The sequence below is a fragment of the Myxine glutinosa genome, unplaced genomic scaffold, assembly GCF_964187855.1.
Source record: "Myxine glutinosa unplaced genomic scaffold, kmMyxGlut1.1 SCAFFOLD_802, whole genome shotgun sequence".
Classification (NCBI taxonomy): domain Eukaryota; kingdom Metazoa; phylum Chordata; class Myxini; order Myxiniformes; family Myxinidae; genus Myxine; species Myxine glutinosa.
In genome coordinates this window covers 93,032-116,478 of record NW_027616897.1, presented here as the reverse complement: position 1 = coordinate 116,478, position 23,447 = coordinate 93,032, and the positions used below count along the sequence as shown (strand labels likewise).

Here is a 23,447-nt window from a genome sequence, read left to right as displayed (position 1 = left end):
CTGCACTGTACTTTGACCTTTTCAGCAATGATGGTCTTCTTCATCGAGTTAAACCACATTTGAAAAACCACACCCGTGGAAATTTAATTTAAATGATTTAATTTAATTTAATTTATTTAAAATAAAATTTAATTAAAAATTCATATAAATAAAATAAAATTTAAATTAAATTTAATTTAATTTAAAAATAAAATTTAAATTAAACGTGGAAATTAAAAAAAAAAAAAAGTCGCACCTGTGTCCGAAGCAAGCTGTTCAGTTTGGCATTTTTCACATTAAATGGGCAAAGCCCAGAAACCAACAAAACCCACTAGAAGAACCCTTTAGAATTACCATTTATAATTACCTCCGCCACCAAAGGTGGATGGAAGTTATGTTTTCACCCCTGTCTGTCTGTCTGTCACCGGCCTACAGGTCACAATTCCAAACCGAGCGTCACGAAACTTCGCCAAGTTGTATAGGTCGTCCCAATTGAGAAGCCTATTCTTTTTGGGGTCAATAGGTCAACATAGGCCAAACTTTGCCAAATTTCCTAAATCCTCAATTTTCATCCGAATGACTTGAAATTTGAAGAGGACTTGCATATCTGGTCACTGAATTCAACCACCAAGTATTTAGAGGTCAACAAAGGCCAACAGGTCAACATAGGCCAAAAGGTCAACATAGGCGAAATTTCTAAAATCCTCAATTTTCATCTGATTGACTTGAAATTTGAAGAGATCTTGCATATCTGGTCACTGAATTCAACCACCTAGTATTTTGAGGTCAACATAGGCCAAAAGGTCAACATAGCCCAAATTTCTCAAATCATCCATTTTCATCCAATTGACTTGAAATTTGAAGATGACTTGCATATCTGGTCACTGAATTCAACCACAAATTATATTTTAGGTGAACATAGGCCAAAAGGTCAACATAGGCCAAGTTTTTAAAATCCTCAATTTTCATCCGATTGACTTGAAAATAGAACAGCATTTGCACATTGAGTCACTAAATAGGGAAACTATTTTTGAGGTCAAAAGGTCAAAGGTCAACCTTACAAAATCATCATTTTTCATCTGAAAAATCGTCACTTTTCTTCCTATTGACCCGAGCTTTGATCAAGATTGTCATTTTTAATCTTGATGAAATGGACAATTTGCTGTATCAATGGAATTTTTTTTCTTGGGGGTTGGGGGGCAGATTTTGCAAGTATCGTGCTCTGCATGACGTCTTCTTGTTTATTTGTTTTATTTGTGTCTTTTATTTGTGAACAAAATATCTCAAAAACGTTATGCATGGATTTGGACGAAACTTGTTGGACAGGTTGTGTTGTGCGTGACAAGGAAGAATCGATTCGATTTTGGTGAAGATCCAGATCCAGCTAGTAGAATTTTTTACGTGATTCTTCACCATTGAGTGATATGGCCAACCAGGCAGAGGTTTGCTCTTTACCGAGTGCTGCTCTAGTTCCCTTTGGAATTACCCCTATAGAACCCTTTAGAATTAACCTCTGTAATTAACCTTTAGAATTACGCTTTAGAACCGTTTCGAATTAAACACGGTGGGTAAAAAAAAAAGATCTTGATTTGAAAAAGATCTTGACACTTACAATACTTATGGAGGGCACTGTAAATACACACACACACACACACACACACACACACACACATTGCCCATTGACTAAATTAGAAGAAAAATTGCCAAGTCAGGGTGGGGGAATCGTTTGATATTTTTCCCGACATTAATTGTAGGGTGGCAGACATGCCAACTTTATCACACAACACGACAAATTCACGTTGCATGGTTGCACCATGTTTAGTGTCAGTTGGATAATCAATGCCAACCACTAACTCCAAGACCTAAGACCTGAAAAATACCCTAAACACCACGCCCCAACCTCACATCAACGGAATCCTTTGACCTGAACCGTTTATTATGCAATAATCAACAAATTAACTGGAGAGTTCATAGAACACCTCACCTTACACAGTCTTGAGAAAAAGGACATGGGAAGGGTCGTTTAACTCTTTTTGTTTCCTTCCGTGCCCGATCTATATTAGCTTTGTTCGTGAACTTTGAATAACAGGAGCGATGGCAACCACATGAAGCCGATGGGTCAAACCGACCAGTCCAGAGCTGAAGCTTCTGCCAACCCTTCTCGGAGAAACTGACGATTTTGGAACAATTGTTGAGAAAAAGATGCACGTAATCATATCTTTTTGACTAAGTTAGCTCTGTCATTACATCACTATGCGCCGCCATTTTGTTTAAATCTTGCTGTTATTCCACCCTCAGACCGCAGAGAATTTGGTTGAAACGACATAAAATTTTGTCCAAGTACCCTAAACTGATAGTTTTTGGAAGTGCAAACAAGACGATTTGTTTGACAGTGTTCAAATATTTGGGTAAATTTAAATAAAAGTTTTAAAGGTGTAGGAAAAAAAAAAAAAACATTCAATCAGAGGTTTACCACCAATGATGCACCCTCTTATACACCACCTTTTTTACACATGTTACATTAGTTCTTCGTGCCCGTTTGTGTCTTTAATGACATCCCTAAAAACAGTAAGTTTCCGGTTTGGAATAATTTTCAATTTTGTTTTGGCTGTCATACATACAAACTGAAGGAATTCCTTTCCATTCTTTGCACGTGCACGCTCGGGAGGAGACGGTACAATTTGCCCAATTCAGTGCCATAGTATTACGAAAGTGCAGGTTTGTGTTCCGATTCATGTTCTAGTGTTCAAAATATAAGTTCAATTGAAATGAAGTTGTTCTTTGATAATGGACTGACGTCTGTCAGACAGACAGAATGAACCAATTGCTTAACCCCACTCTATGCGTGGTGTAATAAGCCATGTTCATTGTTCAGGACAAACTGCTTCATTCGTTTTCTCTCATTTTCACATGATAATAGCAAAATAGAGTATTTGATGGCTTTTTTGCTTTTCTAATTAGTCGTTACTGATATTGTGGTCAATTTGTCCAGTATTTCAATAAAAGAACAAAGTGGAATACAGAACCTGCACATGCAAACAGTTCGGAAATTTTTTTCAAGATAGTCTTCACCCTGCTTGCTCAGCTTACCCATCATGTTGTGAACCTTTGGCCCAATCCAGCTTAATTCTTGAATCGACCATTATAGCCACTCTGGTCTGTTTGGAAACACACAAGGCTTGCAAAACAACACGTGACGTAAATGCCTCATAAAATAGGGGAGTAAAACCCCAAGCTTTAATGAAAAGCCAGAATAATGAAACACTAAACATATATGAGGAAAGAAACTAATTTCCCCAAATGATCAATCGGGGTTAAGCCAAAACTGTTTCATGAAACAACTCTGTAACCAATACCATACAAGTCGCGCAAGAGGCAGAAGAAATGACGGACTTGTTCAACAACTATGTCCAGAACATGGGTAGGGGGATGAGGGTGAAGAGGGGAAATTGAAAACTTTTATAAACTTTGTTGGAAAAAAAGAAATAATAATCGTGGAATGTTTGTAATGCATGCATTGCACAGGCAATAAACGCCAACATATATACAATATAAATCCACTCCAAATATCCATCAAAAACAAGGAACGTTTCAATGCCACACTGACGATCCTCAGCAACGCTCTTGCTCATTTTAAGGAATGCTGGTTAAGTAAAGGCACACAATAAAGAGAGAATCGTTCAGCCGACATCCTCCCATTTTAACATCCGTCAAAATCGGCCGCTCGACATGCAAGCATCAGGAGCAGGGCGCCGTGGCTTATATCCACGACTGTCCCTTCATTTACAAACACAGAAAAATAATGAACAAATCGAAATGGAGCCTTCCTATTATTACTCCGATCCTTGCTTCGACTGCTGACTATTACATTAAGGCAAGTTTGCACCGAGCGATCTGAACTGATGGAAAGGTAAATCGAATCGAGACAAGCCGTTCCCCCATGGTTTATCACACAGAGGCCTAAATTCAAAATGACAATTCGCTCCATCCACCCCAATCCTCATCACAATGAACACCTGCAACAAACATTCAAGATTACAAGAAAAACAGAAAACACTTGCTTTGCTTCGTCTGGGTGATCTGAGTATACCCGTGTGATCCCCAAAATCGACGCCTTCCCAGAACGTTGTGCTAACTAGTTCGGTTGCGAGGCAAGAGTTTAGGAGTGCAAAGGGATTTGATGTAAGGGGTCGAGAGACGTTGTTGTACGCAGGTGTTGAGTGCACACAGCTGGAATTCAAAATTGAATTGTTGTAAGTTGCCGTGGAAAGTTTGAGAGGCAGGGTCTTGGAATGATTAGTGGTTTGAGTTTTTACAGAGAAACCTTGCACCAAACACTCAAGGCAAACAATGGCTGTGCAATTCCTGCTGGCAAGTGCAGTATCTGAAAGAGCATGTCGATTCGGCTCTTTCGGCGAAGATGTGGATCAGCTAGGGTAAAGGTGATCACTAGCTGGTATTACGGGCATGGCAATAGGGAAGTGATGAAAGACAGGAGAGAGCCTCGACCTCTGCACAAAATGGGTTAAATGATCACGTGGGATTGGTTTGCATCATTAACTAGTCCTTATGACCGTGTCAAACTTTACATCCTGAACAGCAAGAGAAAGTCGTCAGTTCAAGACTAATGCAAAGCAAACGGGGGAAAGAGATTCGAGCTGGAAGGCACCATAACATTAAAGATAATCAAAGCCAACTGCTTTTATGGATGCAGAGAGTGCAGTAGGGAAACAGAATATAAGGAAAGACAAGCAAATAATTTTTTTCTTTAAAAAAAATAAAAATAAAAAAGGTTAATAAAAAGGACATGGGAGAAAACGCCAGTGATCGTAAGCACGTTGGCCAGCGTGTGCGGGCTGGATACCGCTTGCCTGAGATCAAAATACACCAAAAGTATAAACCACCACCCCACAATGAATAGGGGCTCTGTGCGGTTGCAAAGGCCGAATTAAAAAAGAAGAGGATAGAAAAAATGGTCTGTTAAAGGGAGAAAGCACACGACGGATCAAGAAAGACATCGAGAGATTGAGCTATCCGAAGATAGTGCTATATTGTCCTGGGAATGTATTCGGGCAGTCGCTCGATCTTCGCTTTTTCTTCCTCGCTGTCATTCCGTGCAATGAACAACGTGTGTGAATAGCCCATGGCGACCTGCAGAGGACGTGAAAATAATATCACATTAATCTGCGGCATCTCAGGTAATTGTTTTAAGGCAAGTTAATGCTCTCCTGTAAACTATGGAGCAACATTATACTGTAGGATGTCTTCAACTGAAAATTTGAAAACATCGATAAATACCCGTGAGTTCTGAAGCCGCACTGTGTCAGCTGGGCAATCACAAAATGACGTCGCAAGAGATTTAATACCACTTGGGATTTGAAATATATTGATATATAAAATATAATGACCAATCAGTATGTCGGTTTTTGATTCTTCACCATTGAGAGATAGGACCAAAATGATATATAGCATGATATTTCAAAAAGTTGTGGACGGATGATGACAAAACAAGGTGGATGAGTTGATTAGGTGACAAGAACAAGCAACTCGATTTTTGCTTAAGGTCCTAAGCAAGATCTGGCCTATCAGTTGAATACAAAACATAAACTGTTCAGCCTGGCGGAGGTACGCGCTCTACCGAGTGCCGTTCTAGTTAGGTATGGTTTTCGTCAAGATTAGTTTGAGTACAAAGCAGAGACGGCTAAGGCTTTGCATTTCAGGATGTTTTCTCGTTCTTTTTTTTCTGGAGGGAGGCATGGGGCAGTGGGAAGGAACAGTGTGGAGGGTTGCAGCCAATAACTTGCTTAACATTCATAAAGTGACCAACAAGGAGAGAATACAAAATTTCAAAATGTCTCCCAATGAATGTCTCTGGAAACGTACGAGTTGTAATGGTGCCAAATTAAATACACAGTACTGTATTTACAAAATCACAAGAAATTGTCCATTTCGGCATAGCCCTGATATCCTTCAGATCAAATATTGGAGACTGCAAATTGGAAGAGCTTATGCAGAAACACTTTTATTTTTCAACTGGGTTCGTACTAGTTACACATCTACACTCTGTATATGATAATATATAACCCTTCATAATAACCCTGGTGTTGGGCTAGCGGCTAGGGTGCCAGCTTAGGATCCCAGGATTCTGGGTTCGAATCCTGGTCGATCGCTGAATTAACGCCAGGGGGGTTGACTTAGCCTGTCATCCTTCCGAGGTCGGCAAATTGAGTACCAGTTCACTGGTAATTCCCTGCTTGTCGTAAAAGGCGACAAAAAGGGTTGGCGGCAGGAAGGGCATCCAGCCGTAAAACATTGCTTCAAAAAGGGGACCGAAAAACAACAACAACCACGGTCCTCGAAAAAGGCCAACCCCTGCTTTGCGGGGAAAAATGGCCTCTAAATGTGGTTACTTTTTTACTCTGTATATGATAATGCAAGAAAATCAAAATAAACTAGAACGGCACTCCGTAGAGCATATACCTCTGCCACGCTGACCAGTTTACATTTTGTGGGGAACAAATACGGTAGGCCGGACCTGCATCCGGACCTTAATCCAAATCTAATCGGCTTATTTTTGTCACCTGACTCGTCCACCAAGTTTTATCATAATCCGTCCACAACATTTTTAAATATCGTAACCCCCGCTCTAGCAGGGAAAATGGCCTTAAAATGCATGTTGTTGTTGTGCCATACAGTACTGTATAACATTTAACCCTAACACTCAATGGTGAAGAATCACTTTTAAAAATTAAAACAGTCTCGTATCCGGATCTTCAAAAAGATCAACTCAATTTGTCCTTATCACAGATCCAACCTGTCCACCAAATTTCATCCAAATCCATCCATAACTTTTTGAAACATCGTGCTATATACAATATGGTAATTGGCCCTCTCAATCAAGAAGAATTACTTTTAAAATTCTAGTATCCGGATCCAGATCTTCTCCAAAATCAAATCAATTAATCTTCGTCACACACACAACCTGTCCACCAAATTTCTTCCAAATCCGTCCCAAACGTTTTGAGATATCCTGCTCGCAGACAGATAAATAGACAAACAAACAAAGCGTGCAGAGCAATTCCGAAAACAAATTTACCTCAAAAAGAATTAGTGGTTGAATTCAGTGACCTGATATGCAAATCCTCTTCAAATGTCCAGTCAATTGCATGAAAATTGATGATTTTATAAATTGGACTAAGTTGTAGACCATTGGCCTGCATTGATCTTTTCATATCAAAATCAATGGGCTTCTTCCTTATGATCAACTGGCATTGCTCCAGATCTCGGATCTGGATCCAGGTCTGGATCTTCACCAAAAGCTAATCATTTCTAATCGTTTCGTGAAGTTTGGTGAAGTTCGGTTTTAAATTGTGACCTGCAGGTGATTGCCATGCAAACAAACAGAACAAGAAAGATGTCGTGCTTGCATGATACTTGCAAAATCCCTAAAACAAATTCGACCTTAAAATAATTGGCAGTTTAATTTAGTGACATGATATGCACATCCTGTTCAAATTTCAAGTCAATCGGATGAAAATTGAGGATTTTAGAAAGTTCACCGAAGTTGGAAAGTTGCATGACAATCGGTTTAGAATTATGACCTACAGGCGATTGACAGACAAACAAACATACAGAAAGACCAACAAAGTCGACCGACCAATCAATATGCTTGCAAATCTTCAACTTTGCAAGTACCAAACTGACTGAAGTGAAAACATAACCTCCATCCGCGTTTAGTGGCGGAGGTAAAAACACAAGAGAGTTGAACTAAAATAAAGACTAATAATTAGACAATCTGGAGGGGTTGGACTTGCTTTAAATGGATCCATCAAAGATACCATTTCCATGGTGTTATCATTCATGATGATTCGAGGAACATCTCACCTGCTCTATGTATATTCCATCCAGCGCTTTCACTTCCTGGGCAATGGTGGAAGACTTGTTCTTGTTCTCTCCGTAACCCTGGTACAAACAACCACTCATTATTTACACCATCCCCCCAAACCCTCCCTTTCCCTCTTCCCACACCCTTCCAAAAAACAAAAATAAAAGCACTTAATGCTAACAATATAAAATTTCAACAGAAGATATGCCAGATGCAAAACTATTTCTTTCTCCCTTTCAACCTTTTTGAGGTAGCAGGTTGATCCGCTACTCTCAGTTTGACCAACAGTTCATTTCACAGCGGTGCCTTTTGACGTGCATGGTAGGCATGAGACTTTCACGAGGCTCATGAAAGAGCTAACATTAAACATTGTTCAGACTTGTTCAGAACATTCTTCATGAACTCTCCAGGTTTGCTTCAGTGATGTTTTACCAACGTTTTCACAAACATTGCACCTTCTATGCTATAAAAGGAGCCGTGCGTGTGTCTGTGTGTGCATACGTGCATGTGTGTTCCCAACCATTGGTTGGACAGTTCGCCTGACTCCACCTACAATTTCTATAATATGGCCACCAATTTAGGAACCCTTTAGAATTACCTTTTCTCTCAAGCAGCACTTTTACTGCGGAGGTTATGCGGGTTTGCTATTATTTCCGACCATTTTCTCAAATTGTGAGTTGAACAGGCGAATTTCTGTGAGGACCAGGCGAGTTGCGAGTGTGAGGGGTTTCTGTGAAGTCTGTGATAGCATGATAGGGGAGCAAAAAAAACATTACATATTCCACTGTTTTGACATGGGAATGCCCGTTTGCTTTTATGAGCGGGAGGAGTAAAGATGGGACAACATTGGAAGGGGAAGGAGGGGTTGAGGACTTTCGGTGGGTGGGGAATGGGGGTTTGTAGGCTTGAGTGCAAGGACCACAGGATAAAATGCCTTAGGTGCTGGGAGGTGAAGGATGAGGTTTTGGGGTTGGGGGGGAAGAGGGTGGTGAGCAAAGATGGAACAAGTTGGGAGGGGGAGGCTGAGGCTATTTAGTTGAGGAGTTGTCAGAATTGTATGTGAGTTTACTCACAATAAAAAGTATGTGTGTGTGTCAGTGTAGGATGGAGAGAGGGAGGGAAGGGTGACACCATCTCCCTACGGGTAATGTGCTAGTACCCATGAAGTAACAACTACCGTCAGTTCATGCTTCTCGTACGATAGACTCTTGGGTCAGTTTGGGGAGATGTGGTGAGAACACTTTTCTCCGCACTCCCTCGCCTTTGTTCAAATTTTCTTCCCTCAATTTACTCTGTACATTATCACCTCCACTATTTCTTATATTTAATAATGCATACATGGCACCGAAAAATAAACCCTCGACTTCCATGAAGAATTTTGTTACTAGAATGTATGTGGGGCTGGCAGGATGGCCTGGAGGTACGCAAACTCACACCTAAGCTGTCTAACCTGTGTTTCAATCTTGGCCCACCTGTAAACTGTCACCCCGGGGTTTCACATGCAAGGTGATTCATCAATGTGTGCCATCCCTTGGATGGATGTTAAATGGGAGTCCCATCTGCCAGGATTAGTTGGATGTTAAGGGTACCACAGTGTCCTTCACGAAGAGTAGGCGAGCTATCGCCGGCACCCTGAACAAATTACAAATTCCTGCCCTAACCTTAGTTGAACGTTAGGCCTGGCCAGCTTAGGCCAAGCTTCTCCCAGCCAACCCCACAAGAAAGTGGGAATAATTGTGGCTGGAAAAGAAGAAGAAGATTGGTTACTACAATATGCCGCATCATACAGCATGCTGTCTCCCAGAGTGGAAAGTAAATGGCCCGCACTTCTACTTGGAAGAGATTGGAAGCATACAAAATGCTGCGTGACAAGAACCAGCTTTTCTTCCTGGCAATCGAAGAAGGACCTGGCTGATCATTTACTAACACCACTTGAGTTGGGCTGCATAGCTGGTTTGTTGTTAATGGTGCACATAATCGAAAACGAAACAACCTTCAAGCTCAGTTAAATATATACCTCGATGCTATCTGGATAAGCAGTGGCATTATAAAGGCATCCGTAACGTATTGCAGGGTTTTTCTTTCTTGCCTCAATCTTACCAGCCGTATACGTGCTTAGTAAGGTCGATATATGGAAAATACCCCCTCAACCCCCAAAAAATTGCTACAAAAGGTTTCTCAACTGATTCTGGTAGGGTTTAGTGTACTTTATAACATACTAAAAGTTTACCAACGTAGGACCCCCGGAAAAGTGTTTTTTTCAAGATGGCGTCCAAGATGGCCGCCGAAACCTCTTAATGGTCATAACTATGTAACTATCAACTCAAATTTGATGATTTTGGTGTCTATCCCTAGGTTTTTGGGGGCAAGGAACACATTAAGACCATTAAAAATGAAAGTGGGCCATTATCTAACAGGTTGAGGGGGCATTTTCCATATATTGACCTGAAGAATGTGTCGAATTGGATCTAACTGAATAACTAATTCTCATCTTTCTCTTTTTCAGACATGATTCAACAATGAGTGCAAGCACAGCCAGTCAAGCTTTTTGTCCAATCTGCAAGGAGGAGATCGAGGATTCCAGTGATAACTGGGTTGCAATTCAGTGGAAGGGGGCGAAGGGAATAAATGAAGCCAGTGTAAAGCGGAAGGACGATCTTGTAGTTGAAGCCAGTACTAAAGTGCATAAAAGCTGTCGTCAACAGTACATAAATGATAAAAACATTAAAAGCCATGTTGCAAAGAAAAGTAGTGGTTCTGTGCCACCAAAGAGAACCACAAGACAATCAAGTGGAGGTTTTGACAGTGAAAAGGATTGCGTATTCTGTGGATGTACAATTGATTTGGACAAGGGACACTTTAGCTGGGTACGTAACCACCTTTAGAGGCCATTTTTCCCCGCAAGCGGGGGTTGGCCTTTTTCGGGAACCGTGGTTGTTGTTGTTTTTCGGTCCCCTTTTTGAAGCAATGTTTTACGGCCGGATGCCCTTCCTGACGCCAACCCTTTTTGCCGCCTTTAACGACAAACAGGGAATTACCAGTGAACTGGTCCTCAATTAGCCGACCTCGGAAGGATGACAGGCTGAGTCAACCCCCCTGGCGTTAATTCAGCGATCGACCGGGATTCGAACCCAGGATCCTAGGATCCTAAGCTGACACCCTAGCCGCTAGCCCAACACCAGCTGGGTACGGACTGACAAATTTGTGGAGACAATTGTGGAGGTCTGTGAATCCCGTTCAGATGATTGGGGACATACTGTAAAGGGTCGGATTGAATACTATTTACGAGATTTACATGCAGCAGACGGACTTTATCATCATTCGTGTAGTGGAAATTTCCGGTCCTTCAAGTCTGTGCCTTTAGAGTTCCAGAAAGCCCCCGAAGCCAAGCGCAGAAAGTGTGGTCGTCCTAAAGATGAAGATAAGTATGAAGCATTTCAGAAAATGTGTGCTTACCTAGAACTGAACAGTGAGGAACAACTAACTGTTACATCTTTGAGCCTCATAATGAAAGGGTATCTTTGTAATCCTGATTCGGAACCGTCTGACAATTACAGTTTGAAAAAGCGTCTTAAAGAACGCTTTAAGGACTCAATTTTTTTTGGTGAAAGAGAAGGCTTGGACGATATTGTTACGATGAGAGAACAAACGTCGCAGATTCTGAGATCATACTACAAGCAAACGTGTCAGGAAGGCGATGAAGAGTCCCAAAAACGCGCTATTATTGAAACTGCTGCTAGGTTAATCAGAAGTGATATAAAATCTCAGGTTTCTACCGTGACGAATCAGTATCCAAGTAGTGATCATTTAAAACTTGATTCAGCCCTATCGTTCATTCCGACTAGTCTGCGGACAGCACTGGAAACATTGTTCGTTGGGAAAGACACAAGACGCAAGGTTGCGGCAGTTGGTCATGCCATAATTAAGGCAGTTCGCCCACGAGCTGTCATTGCCCACGAGCTGTCATAGTAGTGATCTTGTCATCGAACAAACGTTGATGAGGTCTCTGAAGAGCACTGGTGGTCTAACTCGCGGCAGTGGGATGACCGAGGACATGCGAAACCTTTGGACCTTATCTGCACCTGTAACATCCGAGTACAACATTGCGATGCAGGATTTCACAAACCTAACCTATACTACAAGTCTGCAACACAAAGACTCAACTGAGGCGCGCATCAAAAGAGATGCATCTGATCTCGAGAAAATTCGGATAAAGCTTGCAGCCTGCTCACCCTTCACATCTGATCCTACTCTGAGAAACATTGTCAACGGGATAGTGGCTGGGCCAGATGTGAATGTACATGACTTTGAATCGGTTGGAAACAAGATCATTGAAGATATAATCGGAAAGTCGGCATTTACTTACAAATTCAAGCGGAAAGACAGAGCCAAAACCCTTGGGAATATCTCTGCTGTGAAGATTGCTCCTGATCGTACCATTGATCCTGCCCTTCTGTTCCAGCGTTTCCTTCTGGTGTCAAGGTCAGGAGATCTTTCCCTTGAAGAGGTTTTGACGTATGAACTAAGCCCCTACCCTCCAGCCCTCTTTGAGACCAGGAACATTCTTCGAACAGCAGACAAACCTCAGCTTGCTCAGGCAATTCGAGACCATGCTGCGGACTTATCAAGTGAGGCTGTGATGAACTCTATTCCCAAAACAGATTGTTACGTGCTTGATGGTGGCTCTTTGCTCCATCGTTTACCGTGGAACAAAGGCGACTCATATAATGCAATAGCTGAGTCTTATGCAGACTTCACTGTGAGACATTACGGACAAGCGACAGTGGTGTTCGATGGCTATGGTGAAGGTCCCTCCATAAAAGACAACACACATCAGAGACGAGGAAAAAACCTGCACCCTATTGTTAGTTTCACTGCAGAAACAGAGTTTGCAGGCAAAAAGGACGACTTTTTGTCTCGTGACAAAAACAAGGCAGACATGATTGCTCTCATCAGCACAGCACTAACTAAAAGGGGATGCCATGTCATTCAGTCACCAGGGGATGCAGACGTTGATATCGTTAAGGCAACTGTTGAACGATCCCGTCATTGCACCACAACGTTGGTCGGTGAGGATACAGATTTGCTGATCTTGCTCCTTCATTACTCCAGAACAGACAATGAGATCATCTACTTCCGTTCTGATGCAAACAAGCAGTCAAAAGAACACAGAGTGTATAACATTACCCTGTTGAAAGAAACTTTAGGAGACGATGTGTGCAATGAGTTGCTCTTTGTACATGCCTACTCAGGATGTGATTCTACTTCAAGGATTTTCGGCATCGGAAAAAAGTCAGCCTTCCGGAAATTAGTGAAATCTGATCTTGTCATGAAGTCCTGTGCTAGTGCATTCATCCTTCAAAACAAATCTCAAGAGGACATATCAGATCTTGGCAAAGACCTGATGGTTGATCTCTTTGGTGGCAAGTCTAATGATACGCTATCATCACTGCGCCATATCATTTTCACCAAAAAAGTGGCAACTGCTCAAGCATTTGTCACTTCTGAATGGCTCCCCCCAACATCACCTGCAACAATATTCCATAGCCAACGTGTGTACTTTCAAATTATGGTATGGATGGGGATGGCAAATGAAATGAACCCAACTGAATGGGGATGGAAACAGGAAAATGATCAGTTAATTCCAATTATGACACAAAACAATGCTGCGCCTGACGAACTCTTGAAAATTATCCATTGCAACTGTTTGGGGGGATGCAAATCCTCTCGATGCAGCTGCAGACGCTATGGACTCCGCTGCACTGCTGCATGTGGCCCTTGCCAAACTGAAAACTGTGACAATCCAAACAACACTCAAGAGGTCGATACTGAGGAGGAGGATGACACTCAAAACTGAACGCTCTGAAACTTATTCTATGGACAAAGGTGTTTGTGCATTAGGTGACAGCTGAAGGTCATGAGTTCAATTTCATAATGATTCAACAGCTCAGTAATATCCAAAGTTGTCTTAATGTGTTCCTTGCCCCCAAAAACCTGGGGATAGACATCAAGATCATTAAATTTGAGTCAATAGTTATGGACTTGCGGTCATTTGGAGGTGTTGGCGGCCATTATTGACGCCATATTGGATTTTTGTGTTACATATAATGGCCCACTTTCATTTTTAATGGTCTTAATGTGTTCCTTGCCCCCAAAAACCTAGGGATAGACACCAAGATCATCAAATTTGAGTTGATAGTTACATAGTTATGATCATTAAGAGGTTTCGGCGGCCATCTTGGACGCCATCTTGAAAAAAACACTTTTCCGGGGGTCCTACTTTGGTAAACTTTTAGTATGTTATAACGTACGCTAAACCCTACCAGAATCAGTTGAGAAACCTTTTGTAGCAATTTTTTGGGGGTTAAACTGTATTTTGACCTGACTAGCTTGGTTTGCATCAAGGAAGCGTTCACAAAAAAGTGGAATCACAGGTTAGATTTCATTACCAATGGATAAATAACATGGCAGCATCAACAACATGAACCTCTCACCAGCTCTCCATATGCTGGAGACGGACCCCAACTGATTGTGCTTTCATCAGCAGCCACCATAATACTGCTTTTCCTGTTTGGCGTTGGAGGGTTATAAGAGGTACTTAGTGACGCAATGACATTAAAGTTCATAAAATAGCATCGTGACAATAAAAGCATGGGATTGGCATGCCGAACGAGCATTTACAGCAGCTGTGTGCATGCATGATGTGCCCGTGTGGTGGTGACGATTATGAAAGCTTCGTACAATACAAGCAGGCACCGAGAGATCTGTGACAATGTGTGCAAGCCCACCCGCAGCAGAGGCTGCGTATCTTCCACCCCGTCAAGTCTTGCACCACCTTTGGGTACATGGTAGATTCACGGGACGTATTCGTTGTACCCCAGGAGTAAAGAGCACCTGTCATCGCATTGTTCAAAAGTGAATCCATTAGCTCAGAAAAGGAAAGGTCAAAGTGCAGCACAATGCTGCATTATGGAATAAAGTTTGTGCACTTTTACTAATTGCTCATCGGAATCCAGTCTATATACTTCCTCCGATGATTTTACGGTAGCTGTAAAACAAAAGAAAGCTGCAGTGAGGAAAAAGAGAAGTCAAAGTAATAAATAGGGATGTTCATCAGTCCCCAAATTCTTAAAGCTCAGATAAGCTATAAATCATATCTCCTGTGGTTGATATATCAAGTATAAATCATATAACAAGAGTAATCATATATCCTGCCAATAAATTACTAATCCGGCACATAACATTTATTCACTGGATAATTTATATTGCTCAAAGCCTGGAAAACTTTATCCGCAGGATAAAGTGGTGATTTTCCGGATGATGTCATCCGAGTCTCCTCTGGCCCGGATAATGCCTTATCTGTGGTTTCTAAGGGGTACGTAGGTTAGTCATATTTAAAAGGCGTGGTTGTCATGGTTGCAATCACCAACCACACTTTCCTCTCTCATCATTCGTTACGGTGTTGGAAATTTTACTCCTGATGACTTTTACATACTCTTGACGCCCGACACAGCATATCCCGTTCGATTGGCGTAGTTTCCTTCCTCTTTCTCATTTGACTGTCTTCTGCCACCACGATTGTTTTGCTAGCAGACGACAAGGTGGGATATCATGTACCTATCAAAAGTTTATCCACACCTTATCTGACATATAGCTATCTTACCCTTATCCACCTGAACAACCGCAGTTTATTCCTTGGTAAATTAACCAACACAACACAACAACATGCATTTTAAGGCCATTTTCCCTGCTAGAGCGGAGGTTAGCCTTGCGGTCCCCATGACAATCTTCTCCATTTTGCCCTATTTTCTGCATCTCTCCTTGTTAACCCCCTTGCCCGCATTTCTTCTTCCACCATCTTTAGCCAAGTCTTTCTCGTTCTTCCCCGTCCTCCACTTCCTTCTACATGAATTTCCATCACTCTTCTCAACCAGTCACTTTCATCCTTCAACACATGACCAAACCATCTCAACCTGTTCCACTGCACAGCATCAATCACAGGCTCTATTCCCATCATCTTTCGCAATTCATCATTTATCTTCCACTCTCTCTCAACGATACTCCACACATCCATCGAACCATTCGCATTTCCACCCTTTCCAGCCTTCGTTGCTGCTCTACGTTAATTACCCATGTCTCTCTCCCATAAATCACAACACTTCTCAAACATGCAGCATACACCTTTCCCTTCAACTTCAACGACACTCCCCTCCTCATCAGCACGCCACTCAGTTCCCGAAACTTCTTCCATGCACATCTCACTCCAGCAACCGTTGCCGAGTCTGATCCACCTTCTCCATTCAGCATGTCTCCGAGGTAGCAAAATGTTTTCACGCCTTCCAGCTTCACGCCGTCTCCAAGATCCAACTCAACATTTACTCCATCTGCAGCTTCCTCTGTGTACACCTTACATTTGAATGTAGCTGCCACACTGGTTAATGACCCTCTCAGCCCACTACATTTTTGATGAACCCACTCGGCGCACATTGTACATTGAATGGAATTCACTCCGACACCCTTCCTGCACACAGCACATGGCCACTTCCCAGTTCTTTCCACTTCACCACATGCTTTACCACTTGCCATCACCTTCGTCTTTCCGATATGTAACCTTGTTAAGTTAATCCTTGGTAAGTTAACCATCGGATAATAATTTTAACCAGAGGATGGCTCTTATGCAGTGGTTAAATTATCCGAGTTTTGAGTAACTGAGGCCTGGTTGCACGTTTGCATCATTTCTGGAAGTTATATAGAGCAATTGTGTACCCGGTGTGTACCCCGGTTTAGAATAGGTACACCGTTTCCCTGCGCATCGTAAGAGGTGACTAAGGGTTGGCGTCAGGAAGGGTATCCGGCCATAAAAACATTGCCTCAAAAAGGGAACCATGATTGTCATGGGGCCCGCAAGGCTAACCCCCACTCTAGTGGGGAAAATGGCCTTAAAACGATCATTCATTCATTCATATAGAGCAAGGAACAGCAGTACCGTAGAGCAAGGAAGAAATTGAGAATTTGGTGAGAGTAATGGCACACAATGTCCTACTCTTTTTCAAAAAATACAACAGAATCTAACAACCACCAAGGAATGTTATCAGAAGAAACAGCCCGATTTAATGTTCCCTACAAAGGATGGCGTACTCATTGATGCAACATCTTGTGTGCGAATCACCAAGGTGACAGTTAAGTTCAGCCAGAAATCTAACCCAAAATAGACAGCACAAGGTATTCCTGAGCTATCCTGTCAGCCCAAGAGTAATCATATAGGTGGAGGATTATGGTCATTCATTTGCCAGAACTGTCAGTTTGTCTTGTAGTTGGAAAAAAAAAAAACAGCATCAAAACTTTATTCACAAAAAAGGGCCGACAGGATAGCACACCTTCAGCACACGCAAACCATTAAGAATGGCCAAGAAAAGCATTACACGAGTTAGCTAAGGGAATAAAAAAGCAATCGTGAAGACATACCGTTCTCGTTTAGAGCAAATGAGCAGGTATATCCTGCAAACACCGTCTTGGCCCCACGCCCTGTGATGTCGAACACCTTGATAAGTCGTGGCACCATCTCGTCTCTTGGCTCGGCGTGACCCAGCCGCCCGTATCCCCCAAATCCCCAGCTGAATACCCGCCCCTTCACGTCCAATGCCAACTGTAGACGAAGATAGTAAAAACAAACAAACGAATGAAAAACGTTCATGCAAGTGTGTGCAAGATCTAGATATAAATACTTGTGGAACTTTTTCCAAAGATCGAAGATCACCCGTGACAGTAGATTTCCAGAGACTGTTAAATGGGGCAATTGTCTGCCTGCAGAATTAATTCTGAGTGACACCAAGATTTATAGGATGGTAAAAGAGCACGACGACGGCAGGAACATAATTGTACGCACAAGTATTCATCAAATAACGCCTCCCAGTCAATGAGGACACATCTGAGCATGACATCAGTTTGCTTGGATGGCTAATCAAAGTTTAAAATGAAGCAATTAGTGGATACGTGCATATGACTTGTGGCAAGCTTGTGCTAGTCCCAGGCTCACCGTGTGGTTCGCCCCACAAGCGACGTCAACAATAGAAATGGCAGGGACGGGAAGTACAATTCCATCACGAGTTTTCTCCACAAAAAGGGCAATTCGGCGCGGAACAAGCTCGCACACGAACTCCAGCTTGTTGGCGCGTGCTATGAATCGTCCATCACTGTTGTGGCCTGCAACATGAAATGAAGGATTTGGATATCAGCAAAGGAAGCCTACAGGCAAAGGGATTGAAGGGTGGGGAGTGGGCGGTGGTGAAAATGCAGGCACACATTTGGCGATCGAAGCTGTCTAACCTGGTATAAACACTTACCCTTGTACATCAGTTAAAAATTTATTAAGAAGTAGCAAGAAAGGTAGAGCAGGTGAGTTTCAGGAAAAAGCAAGTAGAAGGTGAATGAGATAGACAAAGACGTCGTAAAAAAAATAAAATAATAAAGCATGAACCAAAGTGAGATCTCACCGAGCTGCCCGTACTGAGGACAACCAAAGGTATAAAGGCTTCCCTTGCAGTCGACGACGGCACCAAATTCAGCTCCACATGCCACCTTCACTATGGGCTGCCCATGGTATGTAATCTAATGGTACACATGACAAGCCTTAAATATATTACTATATTGCCATGCACACACAATATGGACAAATTGGTGGCATCTTGTGTGTGTATATGGAAAAAAGTGTGAGTGAGGCATCAATGATAAAGTTAGAAGCAGTGCGCAAAGATTAGACACGGCGAGAGACATAATGTGGGTCTGTATGCAGCCACATACAGGCGTGGGTGTAGACACACTGTCAGTTTGGTTTCCTAGGCCCAGCTGGCCCAAATTGTTCTCTCCAAAGGAATAAACTGTTCCTGAATCTGGAAACACGAGTTGAGAAAAAAAAGAAAGAAAAACAAGCCATTACTGCAAGTTCAGTAGGTCAGGGCCACCACACAACAATCAAGAAAGCAGACAGGCCTATATGGTTACTCAATGGTCTCAGGTTAAAATCCAGGCCCTATCTCAACATCAGATACAAAAACGTTACTTTACTGCTATGAAAAGTCAAAGGTCAAGGCAGAACAATACTGAAAGCATCGTTGAAAAACAACGCACCAGTCAGGCATAGAGTATGGCTACGGCCACAGGCTGCTAAAACAATGTTCGTCCCTTTCAGAGCTTCAATTGCCCGTGGAATATCAACACGCTTCAAGTCTCCATGGCCTAATTGGCCTTTATCTCCACGACCTGAACCAGGGTTTTGAGTGGAAGAGAGGCAATTACATTTCCACAATTACAAATGCACAAATAAATAAATGTAACTTCTTGCATTTCTTCCCTTTCCGATAATTAGTGCTTAACCCCAATTGTAACCGTGATAGCTCTCACTGACCCCAGCTCCAAGCTTCCCCATTGCAAGTGATCAGGAGACTGTGGGCAGCGCACGAGCCAGACACCACCGTACGCACGCTCATCCCCGACAAAGCGTGATAGCGATGGGGCCCCCATAAGCTCCTTCCCACTGCCTGGTACGCAGCTGAGGTTGGTGCAGGGGGTGCAAAAAGGAGAAACTACTGTAGCATTTACATCGCAAAAAAAACCTCTGGCACGTAAAATTGCTCATTTTGTAACTTGGAAGGCCATTTTCAACCAGTTAAATTTATTTTACACCAAGTAACATTAGTTCTGTGACACTGTTGTAAATGTAGAAATTATTAAATAATATAGCATAAGTATGATAATGTGTGGGCAAGCCTGGGCAGCACAAAAATGTCCAGCCTGCGTATGACCTTGTTATAATCCATGCGGTACTTAATTTAGTCCCACAAAAAAAGATCTGCAATATCATACAACCCTAAAAATAAATAAAGTGGTATTTGCTCATCTGAAAAGATATTCCACCACATATTATTGAACCTCCCCTTTCTCATCTTGATCTTAAAGAGGAAATGTTCAAGTTAGAATCAATATGATCCCACCCTGTGCCCTACCCTTTCAGTGTATGTAATTTGTATATATAGCTCATAAAATATATGCACACACACATATGCTCTCAGATTGTAGTTGGTATGATACATATTCAAAACTACAGGCACCACCAACTAAGATAACCGACCAATCGGCAAGGTTTAGGTATGACATTTCAACCACCAAGTGGTCTTTATCCAAGACGTCCAGATGCATGAACCCACCTTGATGCTTTGGTACTTCTCGACGACCCACGAGGTCCCAATTTGTCGCTCCACATAGGATCAGCTGACCATTAACCTTTGCGCCCTCTAGATTCTGAAGAACAGAGAAAGAAAACAAACATGAATCACCAATACATGGTCAATATCCCTCCCCCCCACCCTCGCCCCCTGTCTCTTTCTGCTGTGCCTTTTGTATTGTTGCGTCCTTATCCGTTCTTCGGAGTCTTGACTTTGTAAAGATAAAACTAAATAAATGCATATATCTATCTATAATAATAAAAGACAATGTGTGTCAGTCAGTTAGTGTGTGTGTCAGTCAGTTAGTGTGTGTGTCAGTCAGTTAGTGTGTGGGTCTCCTCCATAACTCCAAAACCATGAAACCTAGAGGCCCCAAACTTTGCATGGATGCAAAGCGAACTCTAAGGGAGTGCATTAATGAAAACTGGGTGTTTGGTGTGTTTAAACACCCGTTTGTAGATAATTTAGGAGATGCTTATCACAAAAAATAATAATAATAAGCCTTACCAAAATGGTGGTGTGTCATCTTGGTCAGAACTCTGTCACATCACTGGGTTTTAAGCCACCATTTTATTTTGGCCTCTTCAAACGTGCGTTGCCTTGGAAACACGATCTACTCTCACAAACTAATTAAAGTATATTACCAAAATCTAGGTTCAGGTTTGAGGATCAGATCACCAGGACTAAATAAGTGCTGAAATCTGGAGTGAAATCTAAATTTTAAGAAATTACTGATTCTTATAATAATAAAAAAATCTTTATTATCCCATATTCAGGGAAATTATTATACCCGCCTATGTTATACCCGGGTATAACAGGGCATAATTTACTAAGCTTAAAGCAGGACTGTCCTTCCTCCTTCTCCATATTGTCAAAGCATTAAACTTAACTTTTTCTATTGTTCCAACAATTATATAAAGTGAAGAAAAGATTAAGGAATGTGCCCAAAGTGTAACTTTATTGAGTGCAATGAAAATAATTAATAAGCAGGATCGCTGTGCAGGATGCCGAAGCCACAACTGCGGCTGCGGCTTTTTTTGTGTATACTAAGTTGAGGCCCGGTATACACGGAATAAACAAGATGGACACTACAAAGACTTTCAGGAAATAAAACGGAATTTGGAGGTGGGATTGGGGTGGATTAATGGGGGCAGAAAAAAAAATCAAGGTTTTGGATGGTGGCAGATATAAGAAGGTGGTGAACAGCTGTTTTAAAGAACTGGAGGGAGGAGAGGGATTGCAGAGAGTGTGGGAGTTTGTTGCAGAGGTGGGAAAAAGAGGATAGAAAGAGTGAAGGTGAGCATAGAGTCTTGCGTTCTCCCCACAGGGTTCTTAATCCACCATTTTGTTTTGGCCTAATCAAACATGCCTTGCTTTGGAACAGAACGTAACGGCTTCTGTACAATAGAGCTTCATACCTACGAATCGTTGTATACATCGCTGATCTTCATACCTCAAAAATCGCTGTAGACATTGTAATCGCTTACCAAGCCAGCCGTTCCTTATCAACCGACACTTGTATGCCATGACGATAGTCAATAGTGGTGACTGGTGCAATTTACGTTTTTGTCAGTTTGAAAAGAAAATTACAAATTGATGTTCCATACAATGTTAAAGTGATGAAGTAAACGAGGGACATACATAAACGTGTGTTCCGAAGTATAAAATGTCACCCTCGCCTCAGAGAGTTCGAGTTCCAAAGCGGCAGCCGCAGTTCAAGTTGCATCCCTCAAGGGAAGCCCATGTTATAATCTATAATATTATAAAAGGAGCCGTATCTGTCTGTTTGTCATGCTATAACTTGAGAACGGATTAACAGATTTCAATGAAACCATTGACGGTGTATTCAGAGAACGCGCCCAGAAAGGTTTGTGACACCCACAAAAAAGGACGGAAGGTTTGTGTATGGGCACGCATGGCAAAACTGTAAAAGCCAACATGCGATGCTGGTTATCCACGAACCTTCCTTCAGGACGTCCGAGGAATGCTTTTTTGTTCTTGCCCCCATAGATTAGCCATCGCAGCATAGACTGGTATTCCTGTCAGCAAAGTTCTGACACATTATATGCTGGTATAATAATAAATGTGAATATGTGTCAGTCAGCCAGCGTGTCTCCTCCATAACTCCAAAAATCATTAAAACTTGGTGTTTGGGTAAATCTAAACACCCCTTTTGAAGATAATTAACAGGCTTATTAAATTAGAGCAATAAACAGGCTTACCCTTGGTGTAAGTTAGAAGAATCCGTTTAGTTTGAAGAATCGGTAATTTCTTTAAATTTTCAGATTTCACTCCAGATTCCGACACTTATTTAGTCCACCGGCTACAATCCTCAAATCTGAAGACAGATTTTGATTATACATTTTAATTAGTCTGTGAGAGGTCAATGTGGTTCCAAGGCAAGGCAATTTTTGATTAGGCCGAAATAAAATGGTGGAACAAGATCTCTGTGAGGTGAACATGGGCTAGAACATCTAACCAATGTTCATAAATATATATACTGGTGGAGTATGCTTACACATTGTAAGCAATAATGAGGCGTGCCTATGTCAAACATCTTTCAAACATACATGTTCATAACATGACATACCCAATTAAATATATGGATTTACAAAATCAAAGCTAAGTTAATTGAGTTAATCACATCAATTTATCTTAGCTGTCCACCAATGATGTCAATTTCCAATTTTAACAAAGGATCAAGTAATGAAATGAGGCAGCTACTGTTGGCCATTGGGGTTGATAGACCAAGTGTAGTGCGAGTGATTATTTCAGTGATTTGTTGAGGAATTTGGTGCTGCTGATGAGTCAAATACTGTATCTTCTTACTTGTGCAGTAACATATCAGCTTTTGATGGTGATAAAATACTCTACCAAATATTCCAAAAAGTATTTGCTACTTGGTTATCGATTCTAGAAATGGACATACATTTTGAGAAATGCCTCGGTACAGATTCATGTGGATGCACATTGTTATCTAGGAAAATAAACGACTTTCGATAAAGCATTGAACTGAGTTTGAAATTCAAGAAGGATAATTTCCTGGTAGAATCCAGAAGTAACCTATTCTCTGAAGATAACTAGCTCATTCTTCCATATGCAGTTATTCCAGCTAATGTTAGTGATGTACTGCTCTTCCACCCTTCCAGTCATGTTCAGTACTAGTATTCCGGTGTTCTGTCCGATGGCAGTTTCAGTACTTCGGAAGTAGTTTCTTGGTAAGGGATATGCTGGATAGTTTGTCGTGGCCTTCCCAGCAGTAGTTAGGGCAACAATTTGTAATTTGATCGGTGACAGCTCGCCAACTCTTCGCGAAGGACACTGTGGGATCTTTAACACCTACCAATTCATGCCAGCAGACG

At 41.8% G+C, this 23,447-nt stretch overlaps 1 protein-coding gene across 2 annotated transcripts in view; it reads right to left on the bottom strand.

Annotated features, from left to right (window-relative positions):
- Nucleotides 1–3,178: 3,178 nt before the first annotated feature.
- The window catches only part of LOC137424535 (protein RCC2), a 33,708-nt gene continuing 13,439 nt past the window's right edge, over nucleotides 3,179–23,447 (bottom strand). For both annotated transcript variants that reach the window (XM_068112092.2, XM_068112093.2), the window contains exons 3-13: nucleotides 20,068–20,161; nucleotides 19,269–19,412; nucleotides 18,992–19,123; nucleotides 18,665–18,753; nucleotides 18,358–18,472; nucleotides 17,901–18,067; nucleotides 17,330–17,510; nucleotides 14,653–14,758; nucleotides 14,359–14,431; nucleotides 7,864–7,941; nucleotides 3,179–5,130 (exon numbers count right to left, since the gene is read on the bottom strand). In XM_068112092.2, the coding sequence (XP_067968193.1) occupies nucleotides 5,026–5,130; nucleotides 7,864–7,941; nucleotides 14,359–14,431; nucleotides 14,653–14,758; nucleotides 17,330–17,510; nucleotides 17,901–18,067; nucleotides 18,358–18,472; nucleotides 18,665–18,753; nucleotides 18,992–19,123; nucleotides 19,269–19,412; nucleotides 20,068–20,161 (1,284 nt within the window). In that variant the 3' untranslated portion in view covers nucleotides 3,179–5,025. The remainder of the gene's footprint in view (nucleotides 5,131–7,863; nucleotides 7,942–14,358; nucleotides 14,432–14,652; nucleotides 14,759–17,329; nucleotides 17,511–17,900; nucleotides 18,068–18,357; nucleotides 18,473–18,664; nucleotides 18,754–18,991; nucleotides 19,124–19,268; nucleotides 19,413–20,067; nucleotides 20,162–23,447) is intronic.